Source organism: Phalacrocorax carbo, chromosome 2, assembly GCF_963921805.1.
Source record: "Phalacrocorax carbo chromosome 2, bPhaCar2.1, whole genome shotgun sequence".
NCBI lineage: Eukaryota > Metazoa > Chordata > Aves > Suliformes > Phalacrocoracidae > Phalacrocorax > Phalacrocorax carbo.
The window spans coordinates 105,039,944-105,063,465 of NC_087514.1; the positions used below are offsets into that span (position 1 = coordinate 105,039,944).

A 23,522-nucleotide genomic window follows, 5' to 3' on the forward strand; every position below is an offset into this window, starting at 1 on the left:
TTTAAAGACCATAAACCTTTTTATGCAGCCTGTTTATCTGAACCATAGTAAACTTGCAGTGTTAGTCTAGTCAGGTATTACAGGGTTTTGTATTTTAAAATCCTCAGTAAGACTGGGTGTTGTCTACTTTGAGAAAGGAGGGCGGACTTTTCCCTTTAAATGCAATGTCCAGTGACTTCCCTCTTCTGATGCATAATAACCAATACTTCAGATTAACAGTAGAAAATAGTTCACACAGTTCAGAACGTGCTTGATTGTACAGTCTGTAAAGCATTCCTGATGTGTATTTCTCACTGGGAAAATAAATAAAGCAACAGTAGGACAAAGATCTAAATGTTTCATTTTGAGAAATAATAAGAAAAATCTATAAAATGGAAAAAATCCCTCCACATACTATTAGCAAATATCCCAAATCTAACTCTCTGCACCAGAAAACAATGGGAAGAATAGAGATATTTACTTGAAGACAGTAGAAAAACAACCCAATCCTCACACTGCACTCATAAGAATGTAAACTTGATAGATGATAGTGACTATCTGCTTGATAGAATTATAAGAATTAGGATAATGAAAAAAATACATTTGTAATTTAGTGAGACAATTGGAAGAAAACCCCAACAAAACCTCTTTAAATAATCCCAGTCAGTTTAGACATTAAAACGTATCTGTGGAATAAAGAAGTTGTATCTAATAATCACGCACAAAATTTAGAGATCAACATCAGCCAGTGGTGTTGAAGGATGTGTCTAGTAAAAGAATGGTAGGGTGGATATCCGCTACTTGTCCACATGTACTCCCTGTGCGCAAAGGCATTTGGGAAATGGATTAGGAGATTGCAAGTGGCCATTTTAGTACCTTCTCCTGCCCTGTAGAAAATAAAGCAAGCCACTGCATGTGGACTACCCAGAGCAGTCTTCCTTACAGAGCTATATTAGTATATTTGCATATATATACAGAGCAGTAGCTGTATAGGTACAGCTGCTCAGAAGTCAGTGAACCTCTAAGAAGCAGTAAGACCCTTTGCTTTCTCATCTGCAGCTACTGATGAATAGGATGACACTACAGAGAAGACAGCCAGTTACATTCTAGCTCCTGCAGGAGATTGAACTCAGAACTACCTAAATCCAGAGTTATAAAAGGTTATTCCTGCCTCTGTGCATAACACCAGATTCAGCGTATTCTCCTGCTGTCCTGCCTGTCTCAAAACTTTCCCCCAGAAGACAATGCTTCTTGGGAAACTCGCAGATACTGTTTTCTCCAGATTTTCTGTCCTCTGGTGGTAAGGTAACGACTTTCTGTGTCACCTAGACCATCTCTTTGTAGTTTAGGCATCTTCTTTGACAGTTCTTAGCACACATACATGCACCCCAATTCAGATACTGAGGATTCTCCTCCCTCAGGAAAGGTCCAGAATTTACAGAAAGCCTTCAGTAAAAGGAGAGAGGTCTGATGTGGGTGCAGCAAGCACTGGGATCTTAATAACTTCCTTTGAGGTGACAGTAGAAAGAGATATTCTGTAGTTCAATCTACATCTCTGTTTCTTCTTTACAACAAGTGTTCTATCAACACTTGTTTTAGCATTCCTTAACTGGGAACACAATGGCTTCCACATTATCTGGGAGACAACTGTGTGGCATAAGAACTAAGTGCTTAGGCTGTACACATGATGTTCAAGGAACATGGTAGGCACCACATTTCCCAGTCTTAGGAAATAGAAACAGTGTCATGGAAGGATTCACACTGTTGAGGCCTTAATTCTGGACCTCTGTAAGAGCCCAGCAGGTCTCCCCAGACTCTTTGGTCTCTGATCTCTGCCTTCTGTGTTTAGGATGATGTACAGAATTTAGGAATGGAATTTTTTGAATGTAACCTCTGCCACGACAGGCACAACAGCAAGATAAAGCTTGTGTAAGGAAGGGCTTAGGAATCACTCCCTTGGGAAAGAGCAACTTCACTGTAACTTTTTCCATGACGGACTTTATTTTCTTGCACTAACGATGCATTTTCTTTGGTATTCTGTCCACTCTGTGTCCAGCCACAGGGAACTTGAAAAGACAGAGAGAAAACTCATGTCACTGAGTCAAGATTCACACAGGCTGCATGGGCACATACAAGAAATTTTAGTTGGGAGGAACCTTTCTGAGGTCATGTAAATAGGCCACTCATGTAAGTAGATCAGCTCAGCCATGACTTTGTCTAATGAAATCTTGAAAACTTGTAAGGACAGAGATTTGATATCCTCTTTGGGTGACCTGTTCCAGTGCTACACTATTACCCTATTGAAGAGAGTTTTCTGAAATCCAGCTTGAACTTCCCCAGCTACAACTTGCAACTTTTGTTGTCTGCCACTAGTGAGACAAGTCTGGTTCCATGCTTTTTTTTGTCAATATGTATAAAAGTGTGTGTGCTACTCCTGTAAAGACCACAGATTAAATAATGAGGGACTAGGTAAACCTGTTAGTCAATTTTGTATTTAACTCTGAATGAAGAAGCAAGGACAAATGCCAAATACCAAATACTAATATGCAGTCCAGAACATACTTTAGAATCCCCATAAAAAGAATTTAGAACTTTTACATTTCTTGTGATCAGTGTGTGACTAATAAAAAATTAGTTTAAAAATGGAAAAAATAATTTGCAACATTTACTGTTAGATTATTACGTTTACTCTAAAGCCAAAAGAAGAATCCACATCACTACAGACTGGTCAGCCTCACTTAAATCTCTGGGAAAATCATGAGGCAAGTCCTCTTGAAACATGTTTCTAGGCACATGAAGGAGAAAAAGGTAGCTAGGAAACGTCAGCATGGATTTACGTCAGCTGATTCACTGTGACCTTTTTTGCTGATTCACAAGGCCAGTTAAACGGAAATATTCTGAAATAGTCAAAAGAATGCTATCCACTCCTACTGCACAGTACTGAACTACTAAGCAGAAAAATACAAATTAGAATATGCATCATCAACATTGCTAAGTGGCTTTATTCAGAGATTGCATTTTCAGGAATGACCTTTGACTTGTTTTATTCCAGCTTAGCATAGCAATTTGCTTCAAAGTGCTGATTTGGAGAGTTTGTTTGGCTATTTTTCACAGTAGAAGATAAATAAAAACTTTCTCAGAAACATCTGCCAGTGACTGTACTGATTGTTAGATTGCCATTTGTTTCTCTGTCTCTTGTTTAATATTTCTAATGAATAAACCCATTAAAACTCCATGGGCATTCACTCTGGAAGACATACAAATCCCATGAGTAATTTGCATTTAGACATATCTAATTAAGCAACAGCATTAAAGATCTTGCTAAAGGGGACGACATATTTATTGACATGCTGGTATGGCCTTTTGAAGTCCCCAGGCATTTTGGAAAAAATATGTGTGTGATCCAAGGAAATATTTTCACGTGAAGTTCTTGCATTTTGAAGAAAATAGTAACTTACTGGCCTTTCAGGCTTATGAAAAGGCCTTAGGAAACACACTAAGTGCATGGCAACAAATCATCTCAAAATGTATTCACACACGAGTTCTGAAGAATTCAACAATGAAAGAGCTGAAGTATGTGCTGTATCAGGGTGTGCTGGTTTCAGCTGGGATAGAGTTAATTTTCTTCGTAGTAGCTAGTATGGGCTATGTTTTGGATTTGTGCTGGAAACAGTGGTGATGCTGTGGAGATGTTTTAGTTGTTGCTAAGTGGTGTTTACACTAGTCAAGGACTTTTTCAGCTTCCCGTGCTCTGCCAGGTGCAGAAGAAGCTGGGAGGGGGCACAGCTGGGACAGCTGACCCCAACTGACCAATGGGATATTCCATACCATATGATGTCATGCTCAGTATGTCAAGCTGGGGGAAGAAGAAGGAAGGGCGGGGCATTCGGAATTATGGCATTTGCCTTCCCAAGTAACCATTATGCTTGAGGGACCCCTGCTTTCCTGGAGATGGCTGAACACCTGCCTGCCCATGGAAAGTAGTGAATGAATACCTTGTTTTGCTTTGCTTGCACACACGGCTTTTGCTTTACCTATTAAACTGTTTATCTCAACCCACAAGTTTCCTCACTTTTGCTGTCCTGATTCTCTGCCCTGTCCCACAGTGAGGGAGTGAGAGAGTGGCTGTGTAGTGCTTGGTTGCTGACTGGGGCTAAACCATGACACAGAGAAATGTCAGCATGGTTTCTGTAAAGTAATTTCTCACAAGCATACTGTTTTTTTTCTAAAGAAATTGGATAAAATAGAATGCTTGATATAAGCTGCGTGGAAAGCTTCATTGTGAGGAATGGACTCGAGCATTTCAGCTTGGCACAAAAAGGGAGGGGCTACATGATATGATAGGAATCTCTAAAATCACAAATGTTATGCTGAGTAAGGAACAACTGTTTACTCATTCTTCCAGTAGAGTAACCACCAAATGAGAGCTGCAGTTATCATGTTCAGAAGGTCAAGAAAAAGGTGAGAGTCCTTCATAAAGTGTGACATTAAATAAGCCAAGGAACTCTGCAGCAGGAAGCTGAGGATGCTAAAATTCCCATAGGTTAGGAAAAAAAAAAAAAAGGCAAGAAAATCAAGGGCACAAGACTCAGCTGAGGTCCACTAAACACAAACAGATACAGTCCTGGCACATGCATTTCCTGAGATGGAAATTGTTGCAGAGTAAAAGAGTATTCCCAGTAAGTGTCATATTTATGTTTCTGATTTGCTGTTATACTCTTCCCAAAGTACTGGCTGCTGATTGTTGTCAAATATACCAGATTTTTGATCTGGCACAGTGCAGTCATTCCTATGGATTGGGTGCACGTTGTTCTCACAGGTGCCTTTGGAAGTTGCCACATATGAACAACCAGTGACAAAACCCAGACTTCGCTATCTAAAAAAGTAATATTAAACCTGAAATGTAAAGCAAATAAATAGAATTAATTTACCCTTATAGGAAGATGAGGAGGTGAAAGGTCTTCTTGTGTCTCAGAAATGCCTTCATGTTCTTGAATGCTGCCATTGCCACTGATGTCCCCTGAAGCCTGTGCAAAACCCAATCATGATAGCAAGTTCATAAAAGTCAGGGGAAAAAAAGTAGGATCTCCGAGGAATTGGTTACTTCAATGCAAAAAAAAAAAAAAAATCCTTTTTTTTCTTCAGTTGGTGAAGCCTCAGTGTCATTATGATGTTAACTTATTTCAGTACTTACAACATTTCATGAAAATAAGCCTTCAGAAAAATAAGTCATAGTTCATTTTCTCAAAGGTGTTGTAGATGAAAGAAAATGATGCTTTTTGAAAAGTCACAGGTTTAGGGGCTGTGTAATTAAAAACAGAGATTCCCACACTCTGATAGTTTTAAGTATGATACTATGTTCCCAAGAAGAATACTATATTTAGTCTTATGAAAAATGTCTAACAAACGACTTTGAAATCTCCGAGGCACTGAGGATAGATAAAAAAGTGTAAGAATACTCACGTAAGGATCATCATCCTCACAATGATCGTCAGTAGCCTTTGGGTCAGATTTGATTGTCAGATGTTGAATTGAGCCCTACATGAAACAACAAAAACAGTTCAAGGAAGTAATATTTTAAGCAGCATGTGTGAAGGAGGCTGGAGGGGTGGGAATCAAATCAACAAAAAAACCCCAGACTTTGTTCTGATTTGCTTGGAAAATTATCTAAAGCGTAACATTTTATGGTAATAAACCCAGTTTAAAAATGTAAATATATTCTTATGTTTTCCTTTTGCAAATTATAGAAAAAATTGAGGCTGCCAGAATACAATGACTATCATGTCCCAATGACAGTACAATTGCTACACTGTATTGTTAGTGCCCCAACTGAAGGATCTAGTCCTAGATTATGTCCTAGAGTCTGTAAAGCACTGTCTGCTTTTTCTAGTTAAGTAGTACATTGCAGCTCCAAAAATGGTATGTGAAAACCCCTAAAAATGGAGACAAAAGATGGGAAATATCAGTAAGTGATGAAGTGGGTCAGAGAGAAACCAGCTCAAAACTTTTCAAAGTGGAGAGAAAGGAGATTGATTTTCTGATAACGAATGGGGTTTTTTTCAGAGTCATAAATTATATTTCTCAGTCTGGCATGCTGAAGGAACAGTAACAATTTCATTGTAAACATTTAATTCTTGTTTCTTTGATTACAAAACTCAAAGTGTTTTAAGAAACTTGTTGGGGATGTTTCCTTGGTATGAGGTCTCAAAGAGTTAGGCATGAGATAGGACAAAAAGATGGGTATTCAAATCAAGAGCCATCTTACTAATCTTGCTATCTTACACATGACCTGCCTCTTCCTGTTTTTCTGACTGTATATTTTGTTTCTCTGCTTTTGTATATTCTGTAGAGAAGAGCGTGAAGAAGCTGACAGATTTAGTCTTTTTATCTAGACAGATGCAGAACACTTCTCAGTCCAGTGACTTCTCTTCAAGGAGCTAGAATGTTTACACCATGCAATATCTTGGTTGTGCTCTGTCTGCTGAGTTCTACCACAGACACGCAGTGGATCTGCTCACTCAGAGCTATAGAAAGCCTGAGTCTCTGTGAGGAAAACTGCAACCACTTTTGAGATGAGAAAAGTAGTATGCTTTGCTGTTACTTAATGCCACCAAAAAATGCAAACCCCAGAGGAGGAGTAGCTACCATTTATATACACTGCTATGTCTGACTTTCCACCCACTCCTTCCTTTCGCAGCGGTCCTCTCTCCCTGTCCTAGAAGCATTGGGAGATTATAAGCAAGGGAGTATTTTTGAAGCAATTTTTTTGGTGGCTTCTATAATATTTCAGAAAGGAACAAAATCTGAGAGTCTGCCTTTAATGATCCTTTAATTTCTGTACCTTCAAAGACCATGAAACTCATGCAGTTGGTGCCTCCTGAGTTTGCAGGCAATCTGAGATAACAGCTCAGTGAACTGAACCACCCTACTTCTCTCAAAACTTAACAATGGGCAACTCAGATATTGAACAATGTCAGACAACAGTTCACTGAAAAATTATACATGAAAGGAGGCACAACCAGACACTTCAGCAGTCTCTTGGAAGTGATGCTTTGTTTTCACAGTACAGTACAAACATTTTTCTCCTCTTGCTTTAATCTGTGGTCCTGGATGGTGAAGGAAGTAAAACGGAGAGTCCAAATGTTTCCCAGGTGTTGCTGCTAGCCAATTCGTCCAACTAGGAAGGTCATGGTCAAGCCTGCCATAGTAGGGACAGTTGGTGTGGGGTACTGTGATCCCCCTTTGGGTCTTACGCCTGTTGCTGTCTTTTCTGTTAAAGCTGGTTTGCAGAATCTGGCTTCATCACTGATTCAGCTATATTTGATTGTTGTCTGGTTTCTACTCTACTTTACAAGAACCAGGGCTAGAATTTCCTTTTGTTTCCATAAAATCTGATGATAGCTATATCCTTTTGCATCTGGCAACCAGAGCCGTAGACACACAAATTCCCATTAGCCAGAGCAAACCAGCAACTGACATCCGTTCAAAGTAATTTGCACAGTCTGCTGTGAATTGTTTCTATTTTGGGCAATTGATGTAAACAGTTCTTGTCGTATAAACAGAGCTTGAGGAAGAACCAACCATTTAGTTTTTCTACCCAAAAGCAATTGTGACGTATGATGTGTGAAGAATCCAAGGCACAAGACCTAGAGTACACATCACAATGAATAGTACTGAAGCAATCAGAATATTGCCTGAAATTTGTGTACTCAATATAGCATACAGAACAGCCTATTTCAGTGGAAATGCCTTATAGTGTAATCCACCACGCATTCCTGTTACCTTATTTACAGGTCTGTTGGTGATAATCTCAGCAACTGATCATCACATATGTGTTTTCCAGGTGGGATAGCAAAGTGGTCTCATTTTCTTGAATGTTTCTCGTTCCAACTGACTACTCAGGCATGTCCAATACTCCAGTCATCCCATCTGTCTAAGAAAGGTAGTGCCAGCAGCCAGCTTTCCCACATATTCCTTTCCACCATTTATTTGATGCTAATCAATATATTCCCGTAATTCTAGGTGCTTAGACTAGTCAGATAAATGATAAACGTACATTATCCTTATTTCGTACCAGATGGAGCTCGCAACCTGCCAGTACACCTGAACTTTGGAAAGAACACCTTCTTTCTCTAAAGCAAAGTATCCACTCAGTTTTGTGCTGCTGCATTACTAGTTTAGGGGAAGAGATATTACTCTCATAAAATATGGTACAAGTTTTGAAGTACAAAGAAAGTACAAAAACAAGACAGGAAAATTGTGACATTTCCTTTTTCAGTTTGACGATGAGTCAATCTTACACATATTGACAGCTTTCACATTTCTGTTTTGGAAGCTCAAGGGCTGAGAATTCCAGTTGGGATGCAGCAGGAACGATGTTTATGCTCAAGCTAAGAAGGCTTGAGAGCCTTGTACTGGTGGTTTCAGTCCATTCTATTTTTCTAAAGCACCTGATAAGTTTCAAGTAATGTATAAATTGTAGAAATACAGCGTTATCTTCCAATTATCTTTATCTTTGATGAGATCATTCTCTTTCTGATGCTGAATGTGAGGTAAACATACCTAGTTAATAATAGTTTAAAATATTGATTTTCTACTAAGGTATTATTCTCAGAAGTTAAACAAACGGATACTCTGAAATCTGCCCTTCATAAAAAGGCCATATAAAGTTTTATGATATATTTACTTTGAAATTCCTCATATTCAGACCGAGCATTGAACTTAACATCTGAACCATTAATAAATTTCTGACGTTCTAGGAACATTTGGATTTTAAGCCAGAGTTTATATATCTGCACTGCCTGAACCCTAGCCAGGTATGGAAAATACAACCTATATAATTTGTAACCTCATTTGGGATATAACCATTGTAAGCAGACTATCTTGGGTAGAAAGTACATACATAAAACACTGAGGCATGTGAATTTATTGGACAGTACTTACTGTGAACTTTTCCAGTCCTGTGGCTCCTGCATTACCAACAAATATCCCAGAGCCAGATTCAAATACCAAGGCTTGAGCTGACCTTTCAAACTGAACTCTTTGGTATTCTTCACAGTCCATGAACAAAGCAACATCATTTCCCTGAACAGTCACGGTAAACCTATTCCACCTGTTAGTCATCACTGGCACTTTAAATGAAGCAGCCTCTCGGGAGATATGGGAACCAGGCTCTGTGTAGTACATAATTATTCTCTGGGTGCTGTCGTCAACCGGTGAAAGTCTCATTCCCAGGTAAATTGTTTTCTGGAAGGCATCTGTTATTGCAAACAGCACTCCTCCATGATCACTGTTTGGTTTCACTGTAACTACGATAGCAAAATCTCTATAGAAAGGCAATGGTATTATAGCACTTGTCAATCGACCGATATTAGCATCCGGACCAAAGCTGTAAGCTGGAAACCCTCCATAGCCGGTGACAAAGTAGATGGAAGGAGGAAGAGGAACTCCTATTAACTCCGTGAGGTCAAGATGTCCTTTTGAGCCTCGTTCTGTAAAGTGTGTGAGAAAAAACATGTTATCTATTCTTAGGTGCACAGCCCATTTAATTTATATTATTTAAGAAAGGCCTTAAAAACTGTAATGCAGTGTTATAATAGCAGTAACATACTTCTAATACTGCAGGCCCCAGTTCGGTTAGTGCTTAAACACATCCAGCTAAGTACATGGGTCATTCTTTGTCCTTGACTAACTGAGGTTACTCATATGCTACAGAAAGGCGCATGTAAACATTTGGTGAAGTTGAGCGATAACAAGTAGCTCCTGCAACATATATTTTACTTCAAAGAAAAGTACTGAATGTGCTTGCAGAGTGGATTCAGTGAAGACTGAACAACCTTTTGTTTTCCCAAATAAACTGATATCCTTTATCCTCACAAACTAAGACAGCAAGAGTTCTCTACAAACAGCATGACACCGTTTCACAAACAGGATAAAAATTACAGTGTGTTTGCTTTAACCCTTGCAGTCACCTGCTTCTACAACAGTTAGATTTTATTTATGCACTTCCTGTCAGATTTATCTCCTTAGTTGCACTGTATACATAACAAATACTATTCAGCGATTGAAATTCAGTTTTGAAATGAGAGTATTTTTGCTTTGGCAAACACACAGAATTACGTATCTGTGCCAAACATGCCCAGAGAGACAGCTCCTTCACAATGAAGGAGCAATGACAACAGTGAAGTATCCATACCCGATTTTCACTAGAGCCTTGGGAAAGCATAGTCTAGCACCATATCAGAAACAGAACTTCTACTAATTTTATCCTTCTAAGAAGTAAAAACAAGCAAAAAAAAAGATACTGTTTTTAATAATGAGTGATTCATATCTGAATCTATACAGAGCTCCACTCAAATCTGAAGCCTTTCCTGCTTTTTCAATCCCCTCTAACGTACATTTTAAGTTTCTTTATTTGTATAGAAGTCTCAATTCTTCTTACTGGTGTAAATTTTCACCCTTTTGAGAGCATTTCTGTTATGCAGAAGTAAACAAAGTGCTAGGGTATGTCTTAATATAGCTACATCATGTAAAACTAGAATCACTCGTAAAGTCCAGTTCATGACCAAGTAACTGCTGGCTTCCTCAGCAGACATGAGAAAAGACCTCCATGACCCAAGAAAGTGATATTTTTAAATTTTCTTGATCCAGTGTATCCTAGACTTCAGTGCCTTCTGAAAATCTTCAGATTCTGGGTAAAAGAGAGCATGTATTTGAAACTACTCTTTTGCAGTCCTTTCTTTATCTACCTCAGATACCAGTTCTCACATTAACTCCATCAGATAAAAAAGTAACATAGAAAACAGAGGTCCTGTGGTAGAACAGTAGAGATGTGGCAAACCACCTTGAAACCTCACTAAGAACAGATTGAACTTGTCTCATACTTCACTTTTCCACCTTCTACCACAGCAGGTGCAAATAACATATCTGGAAGAGTATCTGTAGTGGTAAGGTATTTCTTTGTACCTACACAGCCTATCATCCACTAGGGCTCCCACTGCTGGTATTCCCAAGGCCCTTCCTTGTGATGACATTTGTGCACCAGGAAAGTTCCTTAAGGTGATGTCTCCAGACAGCATTGAGCAAAGTTAGCTTGCTCAGCAATTTCCAACACAATGTGGGGAGAACTGATACCACCTATGGTAGTCTAACACTGCAGGCATTTACAAGGGACAGAACCTAAAACCAGACCATCTTATAAGTACATTAGGGACAACAGACGTAAGTCAGTCCCCAGATCTGTGTTTTGAACATTTACAGAAGCTGAAAACAAGCTCCCAGTCTGTCTAAAGGTAAACAGTGATGAGACACAAGGAGCTGGCTCCTGGCTCAGCCTACCCGTCAAGGACCAAGTCATCCCCAGATTCTGATGCATTTCACCCTGAGATGACCTGCATCTTACCAGCAGCCCATACACTCCAGTCATGGGATAAGCTGAAGTTTCCTGGTTGTGTATTAAACCTTGGGATATACACATGTAATTACAAATAATTTTTGCTTCAGAACTTGTAACACCTAGTTTCCTAGGATCTGTGTCCTGCATCATTATTTTCACTTCAGCTCAGTACATCCTGCCAGCCTGGAATACCTCAAGCTCTTCCTCACATACATAGGACCTATTTCTGCCTCTAATACCTGTAGCACTCCTACATCCCTCCCCTGCCCCAATATGCGCTAAAGCTGCATGTGTTTGTATTAGCTGGCCAGTTCAGGCATGATAATTGGCCATCAAGGAGAAGTTGGATAATTAACCTCACAGCTCTCAGCATAGCTTATTCTCATTAAGATACTAATGAACCACTCCCACATCATGAAGTTGGGGGTTTCAAGACTATAACAGGATGGGTGTCCATTAGCTGCTCACATGGATAGTCCTCTGTTACAGGGAATGTAATGGGATGAAATTAAACTGATAAAATGATCTTAATATGAGGAAAATTGTACTGGTAATCCTGTTTCTTTGCCTACAGTGTAATTCCTTAAGTGAGACAGTGACTTTCCCCTAGGCTGGTGACTTCAAACAAAACTGTACAAAACAATTAAATATTACCATTGAGAACAATTTCAAAGCTATTGGTTATAACATGATTCTGGACATAGGCCAACAATGTGCGCTTGCAGCCCAGAAAGCCAACTGTATCCTGGGCCACATCAAAAGCAGCGTGGCCAGCAGGTTGAGGGAGGTGATTCTGTCCCTCTGCTCTGATGAGACCCTGCCTGGAGTGCTGCATCCAGCTCTGGAGCCCTCAGCACAAGAAGAACATGGACCTGTTGGAGCGGATCCAGAGGGGGGCCACAAAAATGATCCGAGGGCTGGAGCACCTCTCCTATGAGGACAGGCTGAGAGAGTTGAAGAAGAGAAGGCTGCAGGGAGACCTTATTGCGGACTTTCAGTACTTTAAGTACTGAAAGGGGAACTATAGGAAAATGGGGACAATCTCTTTAGCAAGGCCTATTGTGACAGGACAAGGGGTAATGGTTCTAAACTAAAGGAAGGTAGATTTAGACTGGATAGAAGGAAAAAATTTTTTACAGTGATGGTGGTGAAACACTAGCACAGTTCTCCCAGAGAGGTGGTAGATGCCCCATCCCTGGAACCATTCATGGTCAGGTTGGACGGGACTCTGAGCAACCTGATCTAGCTGAAGACGTCCCTGCTCACTGCAGGGGGGTTGGACTAGATGACCTATGAAGGTCCCTTCCAACCTAAACCATTCTATGATTCTATGATTTTTGATCTCTGTTCCATGATTTGTAAGCATTCCCAAGTACTTCATAATGCATATATTTGTTTAGTTTAGTTTAGATTGATGAAGTATCTTTCAATTTTTAAACTTACTTAGTTATCATAATTTTAATAGCTAGGTAGGCTGAATAAATCCAAATGGAATAGTAATGGAAAAGGTATGACAATCCATCTGAATACTGCAAACAAAGTAAACTGAAAAACTGCTTAAAACACCTGATTAAAATCAGGCAAAGTAAATGAATCTTGCACTTTGCTCTGAAACCTGGCTAGCTGGTTCTGATGAAGAGTTAAAGAGAGATTCTTCAGCTGAAATATACTATTGTTATTCATTAATGATATGTAGTACCATCCTGGGCTATGTGTTGCAAAGTGGTTTCAATTGTCCTAGTTGTTTTGCAAAGAAATAGTAAAATATTCTCCCAGTGCCAAAGACGTCATAGTCCAGTCGAAACCAATTCTAATCTATCATCTCCTCTGTACTTTAGCTTTGGCACTTACTTGCAAAGGGAACCCATTAACTGGAAAAAGTCTGTTGTGATCCATTCAGAAACGGTTTCCCTTACATATTTTCAGAAAGTATGGAAGCTATGTTTAGAAACAGAAAAACTCTCTTCTTATCCAAAAACTATTTCCCTCAGGGACTTTTAAATGCTTTGTCTGATAGATTTTGCCCCTTCCTAATAGTTTGAAAAGTCCACATTTCTTTTTTTTTTTCTGGCCAAAGGTTATGCTTTTTTGATTGTGAATCTAATCTTAAGTCGTGTTTTGTATTCACACATACAAACACATAAAGGAACCTAAACTACAAATAAAATCCATAATCCATTACTCAAGAGTAAAAAGGTAAGGAAAATAGTGAGATTGAAGGAGAATATAGCATGTGTATGCAGATACCTAACCTACTTCCAAAGAGCCATGGGAGAAGTGGCCTAGAAAGCAGATGGAGAATATCTAAAGTGGCCAACAATCATCTTATCAGACATGGACAGCAGGGTGCACCCCAGAAGTAAATCTAATTAATAGAACTGTAGTTTCCCACTTTTCTTTCTCAAAGGAAGATTTCGCAAATACAAAAACCCTGTTAATTCTCCCCACACCGCATGTGAAGGTGCAGTCTAGCCGCAGTTTCCTAGTCACATACCAAACAGTAACATACAGAGCCCAAAACGCTTGCTTTTTTAGTATAGGCTCTGAGACAAGTGAAACATATCTGCAAAAGGTAGCAGCAAAAGGCAGTAAAGAAGAATCAGGATTTTCAACTGAGTGAAACAAGTCAGAAGGCTCAGCAAACATCTGCACTTCAGTGCAGATGGGGTAGAAGCTTGCACCTATCCATTACAGAAAAGCAAAACAAGAAGCTTCTATCCAAATTCTGTAGTTACATCTCATCCCCAACTCTTAATGGATTTATCAGGACCTACAATTACAGTTAAGAGCAGAATATGGACTTACAGCCACAGGTTTTGTTCCCATTCAATTATCTCTGATAAATTAATGTCCCTCTGCTGCTGCTATGTTAATATAACAGGAATAAAAATGCCTTCTTTTCCCCTTAAATCAATAGGTAAATGCTATGCTGTTTTAAGTAAATTTAAGCCAGCAGAGCACTATGTTGCACCAGTATAATTTTGTTTCAAACATGTATTGCTACTAAGCCACTAGATATTGGGGAGCATCCAGAATTCATCCTGTTTATGTCCATGTTTCCTAGACCTGGGGCACTGGACGGTGTGGTACAGAGCAGCTTTAATGTTAGCCATATTTTATCCCCAAAAAGAAAGTAGTAGAATACCATAAATTGGGATGGCATTTTTATAACTCTAGAATTAGGAGCTGTGCTATATTTTGCATTTGTTGCCATTTGTTACTGTATGCTATAGTTGGAATTGTTATAGAACTTGCAAATACCTGGAGATTCCCACCCAGGGACCAGTTAAGAAGTATCACTGTGTTGTAAAAATCATCCTGTAAATCAATATATAGATTGTTTCAAGACTGCAGATGATAATAGTATAGGGTTTTTTTTCTTTTAATTATGTTTTTGCATGTAATTACCTCACCGCTTCACTACTGAAAATAGTGTTGCCGTAAAAACAATAAGCCATGATTTTGGCATTGGAAGATACCTGGCTTCCCTCTCATGTCTTTAGCACAGCAATCAATAACAGTGGAAGATCATGAAGCTCAAAATGGACTGGAAAAAAAAGAGTCAAAGCTTCTTAGAAACAGGTAGGAGGAGAAGGGTTTACTCATTAGACAGAAAAAGAAGCCAGAAAGAAATATGATGTTGAGAGTAGAAGGCCAGCAGTTGGAGAAGTTCCTAAAACCAACATTACTGGTATAGAAATGGCATTCATGAAAGCCATTTTGAAACTGCAGCTGTGAAATGACAGATGTGACTTAAGCCCTTGTGCTCATCTAACCCCAGATGGCACTACTTATTTTTCTCCAGGTCACTGTCAGGTATGTGTAGTGCAAGAGAAACATACCTTATCTTCACCAGACATGAACTAGGCAGGGTGGAATCTCAAACCTGTGGGATACAAAATACTTTTCTACTGCTCACAAGGGGTGAAGTACAGAGGAAAGGAAAAATCCTACCTGCTTGGAGGCCCATTACATTTGCTTCAAGTGTTTAAGTACAAAACCAGTATTTATATCTTATAAATGGGAGTGGAGGCAGAGGCAGAGAAAGTCCCAGATATATTATACTCATCTGTAACTTTTAGGTTAGGAGCCTTCTTTCAGACGCATTAGTTGTCTTTACAGAAAGAGTGCAGAGAGTAATCAGTGACACCAAAAGGCAATTTGCTCCAATCTAACAGCTTCTGGAGGCATGTCACTCATAATCTAGACACACAGATTTGTCTTTTACCCTTAAAGGAAATAGACCTCAGTTCAAGATGAAGGACATATCCAGGTTGTATCTATATATCTGTATCTATCTATATGATTGAGGGCAGTAGCAAAGATCCCTGAATCATTGAAAGAACACAGAACAGAAAAAATGCGTGGTCAGTTTAGGTGGGGCACAGAGCCTTGCTGGATCTATAGATTCTGAAGCCCAGAGGATGCTCTTTGGACTGTGCATACACATGACCTCATACAGCCTGCTTCCTCTTTATGCTTTCCCATGGGGAGCAGGGTAGTCCCAATGCTGGACCTGATCCAAAACCATTGGATGATCAGGCCTCATCAGACCAATGCCAGTCCACTGAAATCAGTGGAAAGACTCTTTGTAAACCTAGCAGACTTTGCATCAGACTAACAGTGTCTTTATCACTGGATCCATGTACTTCTTTATCCATATTTAATAAGTGCAGGTGAAGTGGCATAAGCCTTGTGGTAAGTGTATGCAACTCCATTACCATGACTGAATTTGTCTGCCCGGGTTTTTTTTTTTTAATGTTATCAGGAACTTAAAGGTGTATTTAAAAAGCTATTTTAGAAATATGACTAGAATCTGGACTTTTCTTACAACACCTCCTGACACCTGGAGTAGAGTATTTGTATTTTCTGTTGTCTAACAGAGCTCATGTAAAACATGAATACCCACAGCCCCTGTTTCTAGCTAATGCACTGCACTTCCACACAACCTAACTTCTAAGCTGGTATAAAGTATACTAGCATTCAGACTTTAGGAAACCTACTACAACAGAGCCAAATGCTACAGGCTTAACAACTGTTTGTCAGTGTACTTTCATCCTTGGTTTCACCACCAGAAAATATATCAGAAGCAGAGTTCAAAGGCAAAGGTAAGGCAAGTCGTCCATGACCTAGACAGAATTGCCCATCTTAGCCCCATTTCAAAACATACAGTTCCAAAGGCCCGAGTCTAAAAAAAAAAAAAAAGAAAAGAAATATTGATGTCAAGTCCTTTGAGCGAAAGAAAATGATTAGCACTGTACGGTGTGACCAACCCATGTTGCACTACAGCAAAATAAACACACTGCTGTTCTCTTCCATGCTGTAGGAAGATGCTTGAGCTGGACTATCTCAACTACATGATTGCAAAGACTAAAAGGGCTGTCATATTTGGCCCCAACCACTTAATTTTTAGTAGTAAAATTTGTTCCGCTGATGTTTTAAGAATTGTCATATTTATTTCATCCATCGTGTTTCTAGCTAGAAACGCCTTTTAACATGATTATTCAGGTACCTTAGCTGCCACATTTAGCCAGATTCTGCTTCAGGTTAATGGACCTTAACAGGTACATAAGAGTCAGAATAACATGCTCAGGCAGATGCTATTTGCTAAATGTAAGAAGCCAACCACTCTGTACCTAAAATCATGGCAGCTTTAGTTAAGGGAGGGCTTGGACAACTCCAGAGGTCTGGGGATGGAAGTGGGGTGGGTTCTGGCTTTTGAATGAAATTATTACTTTCCCTTTGTTTTTGATATATAACTTAAGTTCACCTAGTGTTTCCCCCTGTTCCTCTTCAGACAGTCTTTTATCAGAGGTTCTCTCTATAATCATGTCCCATGCTTGTAAAAGAGCACATGTTCCATCATGCTGGATTTCAATCCCGTGAAAGAATGCCTTCTGCCACTGCTGTTCACTGCTGCATGAGCCTTGCTGGCAGCTCCTTTTCATTTTCTTTTAAGGCAATGAGATAAAAGCAATATTCTGTGAAGGCTTTCAAAACCAGACCAGGCTCAGAACAGCCAATGTCAGGCACTTCTGTGTCTAAACTTTAGCCAAGATGATCTCGCTTCTCTGTCCTCTTCCAGTCCAAATATTCATAAACCTGGGTAGTAAGCTCCCTTTCCAGCAGGCTAAATAAGCCATCTCTGTCTCAATGCTGCAGTGCACAGCCTATGTTGTCTCTACTCTGCATTCAAAGAAATGCTGTAAATGTAATAGAACATTGTTTTCTCCTGGATACAGTTGTTACATGCAATGAGAAAATTTATTTTCCTCTGCTGCCAAAGTGTATTGCAGTTAGCAAGAAATATTTATAGCAATAACATAAAACAGAAAAGGATTTCCACATCTACAAAACAAAACTTAATCAAGTACTGCAAAGGGAAAAATAAGGAAAATATTTTAACACAGTGCCAGATGTGCTACATGAAATAGAAGAGGCCAGTGTCATTGCTGCTCTCAGGAAAAACAGCATTTGCTCTGCTATCCAGCTTGAACACATTTCTAGCTGCCATTGATACACTGTTGGAAACATGGATAGAATATATTGGTATTGAAGGCTGGAGCATTTTCTTCCAGATGCCTAAGGAAGCCTCAGAAGCCCTTTTTAGTGGTGTTGCACACCCAAAAGTAAGGCTGCAGTCAGTACGCTGTAGTACTTACTGACACGCAAAATCAGGCCCGACATTCTTTTGTGCAAGTTTTCCAACACTTTCTGCCAGCTTCTGCTTTACTGTCATTATCACTCTGCCCTCTACTGGATAAAAATGTACATAGTTCGCAGACCTAAATACCATTATTAAATATGCATCTATATTACACATAATAGTCTTCCCTTTTTTCCATCTTATCTAGTTTGAGAAACTATATTTAATTAAATTGCTTGCAATCTAATTAAAAAATTGGCTTCCATACAAGCTATTTTTTCAGTTTTTCTGATCTAATACTGGACTATTTTCTTACTGTTTTGTTCGCTGGTTTTCTCAAAGACCTTCCATATACATTTTTGTACACGTGGCTTTTCGTATATAAAACCAAGGCGTTTTAATGTGTACTTTTACTCAATGAACTGTTCTCCTTTAATGACAAAAATATGTGTTTGAAACACGCCTGTTTCTTTGAGCCACAGCAGCGTAGAATATTGAATATAGCACAGACGTTAAATATTTATTGTCCTGCTTTCCTTAGAAACAGATGAGAGGCAAAACTAGGAAATATTTAGCAATCCAACTACAGTGGTGTGGCAAAGCTAACTGAGCTGTTAACCAAAAGGTCAATAGACTGAAAACCATCCGTTGTCTGCTGCATGATCTAGGGCAACCTTATGGCCCAGGCTATATTTAAGGTCAAACAATCACTCTGAACCACCTATTTTAAAATCATGAACTGTGTATGCACATCTGTAGGCATATATGTGACTGTAAAGAAGAAGAAAGAACTTATGGAAAAGGGAATAATCTTTGAAGGGATACCTCTCATGGGTATACCTAAATGGCTCAAAAGGCCTCATAAGCAGAATGTCAACCAGCCATGGAAGGAGTGTAGCAAGTGCAGGGAAAAATGTCAGGGAGCTGCAAGGTCAGAAGGAGAAACAGGACCCTGATTTCCATGTGCACTAGTGCAAAAAGCAAAGGCAAATTAGTAAAGATGCCCTTCCTGGAAAAAGATGATTTCTGGACTTGCAGGAATACTCTGTAAAAAGACCGTCAACCAAACACATGCCCTGACCCCGCCCCCACAACAACTTGCCCGCTAAACATTGCAAAATATTTACCATTAATTTAGAAGCCTGCAAGGGCATCACAGCAGGGCACAAGCAGTCCAGGAGACTTCTGCAGTGCATTAATGACAGCCTCCCAGTAGAGGTGATCATGGAGCCAATGAGGGGATGCTGGGCCTCGCACTTACAATCAAGGAAGAAGTGGGGGATGTGAAAGTTGGGGGCAGTCTTTGCAGTAGTGATCATAAGATGATGTTCATAATATGATCTTCTCAGGATGATGAGAAGATGGAAGAAGGCAAACAGTAGCATTACAGCCCTGGACCGCTGAGTAGCTGACCCTGCTTTGAGCAGGGGCATTTGACTAGATGATCTCCAGAGGTCACTTTCAACCTCAATGGTTCTTTCATTCTATGAGTCCGAGCACATTTGTAATGCACAGTAATATTTTCACTGTCTTCAGAAAGGAGACTTTTGAAGCAATCTTCTTTTATAGTATTCACACCAGTATTCAAGCAACCAAAGAGTGACAGTTCTTTCACATTGTCACAAGCACGTAGCAGATTTATACCTGACTGCACAAACAATTTCTCTAAATACAAAGTAGGGCTTTTTTTCTATTTATATATACCAGAACTGGTATTTGTCAGCATCTGCTTTAACAGAGATACAGATGTATTTCTGAATGTGGAGGGACAGGAGTCCTCCATGCTTCCTTTCAGTAGAAGTAGTCATATGAAACCTATGCTATACTATACTATACTATACTATACTATACTATACTATACTATACTATACTATACTATACTATACTATACTATACTATACTAATGTGGCAAGTTCAGTTTTGACTTCAGGATGAACTTGTTTGTTAGACGGTGGAGCAGTGCTGGCACAGCTTGGTCAGAGAGGATTTGGAATTTTTCCCTGGAGTTTTTCAGGACTTGGCTAGGCAAATCCATACTCCTAGTGCTGCTTTGAAGAGGGGGCTGGATCAAATGAACTCCAGAAGTTCTTTCTAAATGACATTTCTCTGATGAAAAGTAGACTTCTTGGTTATCATAATGGTGTAGCAGTGTACATACTTAGGATAAATGGTTGATTACTTCTGTGTATCCTGTCAGATTACACAGATGGAAAATATATTATTTCTCTATTCTATTTTGGAATACGAAGAACAGTGGAAGCCTAAAACTGTGTCTTTCAGCAATCTGATTGATCTTTTTAAACTTGTGTCTACTTCCTGTATTTGGGACTACTGATTCTTTACCTATTCTCAATACTTCAGAGAGGTTGATCAGTGGCTTTAGCAACAGGCATTCACAGATATTTTCAGCTTGGCTGTTACATCAAGAGTTACCGTTTTAATTACTTCCTCTCTAATTTTTATCTTCTTCACTGACTTCATGCTTTGAGCTGGTGGAGTGCATGAACTCTCTGACAATCAATCTGCCTTTCTCCAGCCCTTGAGCGATAGATGGGACAAGAAACAAAACTTCCTTTTCTCCATTGCCTGATTGCATTTAGATGACATTTGTCATTTTTAGATGACAACTGCTGCACACCTGGAAGCCATGCATCATGGGTCTTCTCTGTGTGTAACTAGTAGTAGTTACTTGTAACAAGAGTAGTACTCATGTACTACTCAGCTGAGTAGCCAGATCAGATAGCAGATGTACTAAAAAACTCCAAATGTTTGACCCATGGCTCCTCTGCTACTAAGCAGCATTTACAATCACAGCAGCATAATGTAAAACTAACCTCTGTCACTGCAGTGTAACGCAATTCCTGTTTCTTTCTGTCCAATGCTGACACTCAACAGATCACAATAAGTAGCCTTTTTTTGCTGGATGTTGAATCAAATTACTAGATCCGACCTGATCAGGTTACCTATAGAAAATTATACCAAGTTGTCCATGAACATGAGATCCATGAGTAGTGTTGTCTTTCTCTGAAACACCTGGTTGTGGGAGGAATGGTTCAAATCTGGAAGGTGACAGGGATATTTTCAGGATAAAGGCTGCATTACCAGGCTTCACTGAGTTAAAAGACATTCCCAAGGCCATACATTCAGCCATAATCCTGGCTCAGGTCCTTGGACAAACAGCAGCACCAGCAGGAGGGAAGGAGAGAAGGAGGATTAGCTGGAAGAGAGGCACAAAGGTATGGGGTGTTATGCTGTTATCTGTGTTAAGAAGAATATGGGTATAGGCTGGTTGGAAGGGTCCTGGAGGGAATTAGAGAGACCAATGAAGCAGAACTTGAACTGTTGAAGGGTGGTTAGAGGCTCAGAAGGGACAGGGCTTGAGATAAGCAGGCGCTCATCTGGAAAGGGATTCAGCACAAGGTGGTGGAACAAAACCTTATACAAAAGTATAACTTTGAGCAACTTCACTGTTTTTTTTAGAAATACAGAACACTATCCCTACTACTTTCCTGTGATGAGGTGAAGTGGGTTTTGGCAGTTCTTGCACTCAGAACAATGCAAAGCTGCTCTGGCATCCAGCCTTGCTCAAGTAAGGCAGGTGTGTGTATGAGAGGGAAAGAGCAGGCTTCTAGGACATCCACCCTCCTAAAGATAACTGGACAAAGTTTGTCTGTATACGAATTACAGAGTCTGTATTGAATATTGCAGCTGCCCAGCAGTATGCACTGGCAAGGTTGGCCACTGGCTTTATGGAATGAAATTTGTGTGTGGTGTAAATAGGTAAACTATGATATGGGCAATATCATTGCCAGCTCAAGGGACAAGTAGTCTTCAGAGATTGCAGGAGAGCAGGAGCTTTTGCATTTCACCACTAGGCAGCAACACAGGACTTCATAAATCAGACTGAAGCCTTGGTTTAGGAAAGAACATTGCTTATGAATCACCAGTGTCAGAGTCTGCTGTGTGCACTCTTTTACAACATCTAAGTTAGCATATGTTTTAATTTCCATTACGTTCATAATAAAACAGATGTGAATTATCACCCTGCCCTTTTTCTTTCACTATGACCTTGGAAATCAGACAAAGTACATTAAACTAAATCTGCTGTGTATTTTAAAAGTGAAAAAAATTTCATTGCTATTCTTATTCTCTCTTTTCCTCTCTCTTTTTCTATCTTGAAGTTTTAGGGACAAAATTCTTGCAAGGCCACGACCAACATCCTCATTGCCAAAATATGCATTTCTAGACAGTTCTTTTATAAAGTACTGGGGGAGAGACGTCTGACACTTTCCTAGATTTGACAGTGGTACATGCCAGCAGAGAGTCTCTGCCCAAATGTGGAAAAACGGACACCTATTTAAAGACACTGACATAGTCTGGCACACTGACCTGGATATAAATTCTCATCCCATATAAAGAGATTTAATGGGAAGCCAGAATAGAGAGCACTTAATCAGCAGCTCTGGCAGTTGCTCTTGCTGTCTTTGCTAGCCTCCATCTCCACTATAAGGTTCTGTCTCTAGAACAGGGGCATAAGAACGATATGAGTAGAGGGGAATTGTGGGTTACAAATTGCTTTATGAAATTTTACCCAGAAATGTTCCTCCCCTCCTCACACCTACCACACCAAATCTCTTAGCTCAATCAAATAATCTGAAACACTACCATCTCCCTATATTTCCCATGAGTAATTCAGCACACCTTTCTGCTTTTTCTCTGACACTGTGAATGACCCAGGGTCCTCTCTTCTGTCAGAAAATCCTGCTCTGGACCATCATTTGCACAGTCAGTGCTGCTGTAAGAAGCCAGATGTCACGCTCCCAGCTCAAACCACTTTCGTGACATCCGTTCCATCACAGCATTAAGAACCAGAGCCCGTATGTCTAGTGAGGCTTGCCTTCAGGCCAAATTCGTATGCTGTATGCAGTTTGATCTTGCAAGCAGAACCTCAAGCCTACCCAAGAATATCCAAGGGCAAGCATTATCCCGAATATAGCCGGAGAGGCTGCCTGCAGGGAGTCTTTGAGTGGGACATGAGAGAAACAAATAGCTGATATATTTGCATAGCTTCTACAGTCTGGCATGGTATCTGTGTGATGGGGGCTGATATATCTAGAGGATATCATTAGAGCTTTAGGCAAATCTTTATGAGACCTTACACTTATCTGAGAGTGGAAAATCACTTAATTCCAGGTCAGGTTAGATCAGAACAGAAAAATAAAAATATTGCAATAACTGGGGTTTGGGTTTTTTGGGGAGGTGTATGGTGGTTTTTTGTTTGTTTGGTGTTTTTTTATTTTATTGTTGTTTTCTGTTGTTGAAATTAAGGACTACAGACCTATTAAGAAAATGAAAACTAAAGAATTTGTTTTTAATGCATCCAGGACCGTTACGCAGCACTGTGAGACCTGGTGAACTGTATTCCTCTCTCAGATGACTAAGCTATCCATTCTTCTATGTTAAGCAACAGAAATTGATACTTTGTACTAAAGTTTTACTTTC

The 23,522-nt window shown here is 39.6% G+C and overlaps 1 protein-coding gene across 6 annotated transcripts in view; it reads right to left on the reverse strand.

The window, feature by feature from the left end:
* COL15A1 (collagen type XV alpha 1 chain) overlaps positions 1 to 23,522 on the reverse strand; it is a 163,026-nt gene that overhangs the window by 98,196 nt on the left and 41,308 nt on the right. For all 6 annotated transcript variants that reach the window (XM_064443767.1, XM_064443771.1, XM_064443770.1 and 3 more), the window contains exons 3-5: positions 8,923 to 9,470; positions 5,443 to 5,517; positions 4,911 to 5,006 (exon numbers count right to left, since the gene is read on the reverse strand). In XM_064443767.1, the coding sequence (XP_064299837.1) occupies positions 4,911 to 5,006; positions 5,443 to 5,517; positions 8,923 to 9,470 (719 nt within the window). The remainder of the gene's footprint in view (positions 1 to 4,910; positions 5,007 to 5,442; positions 5,518 to 8,922; positions 9,471 to 23,522) is intronic.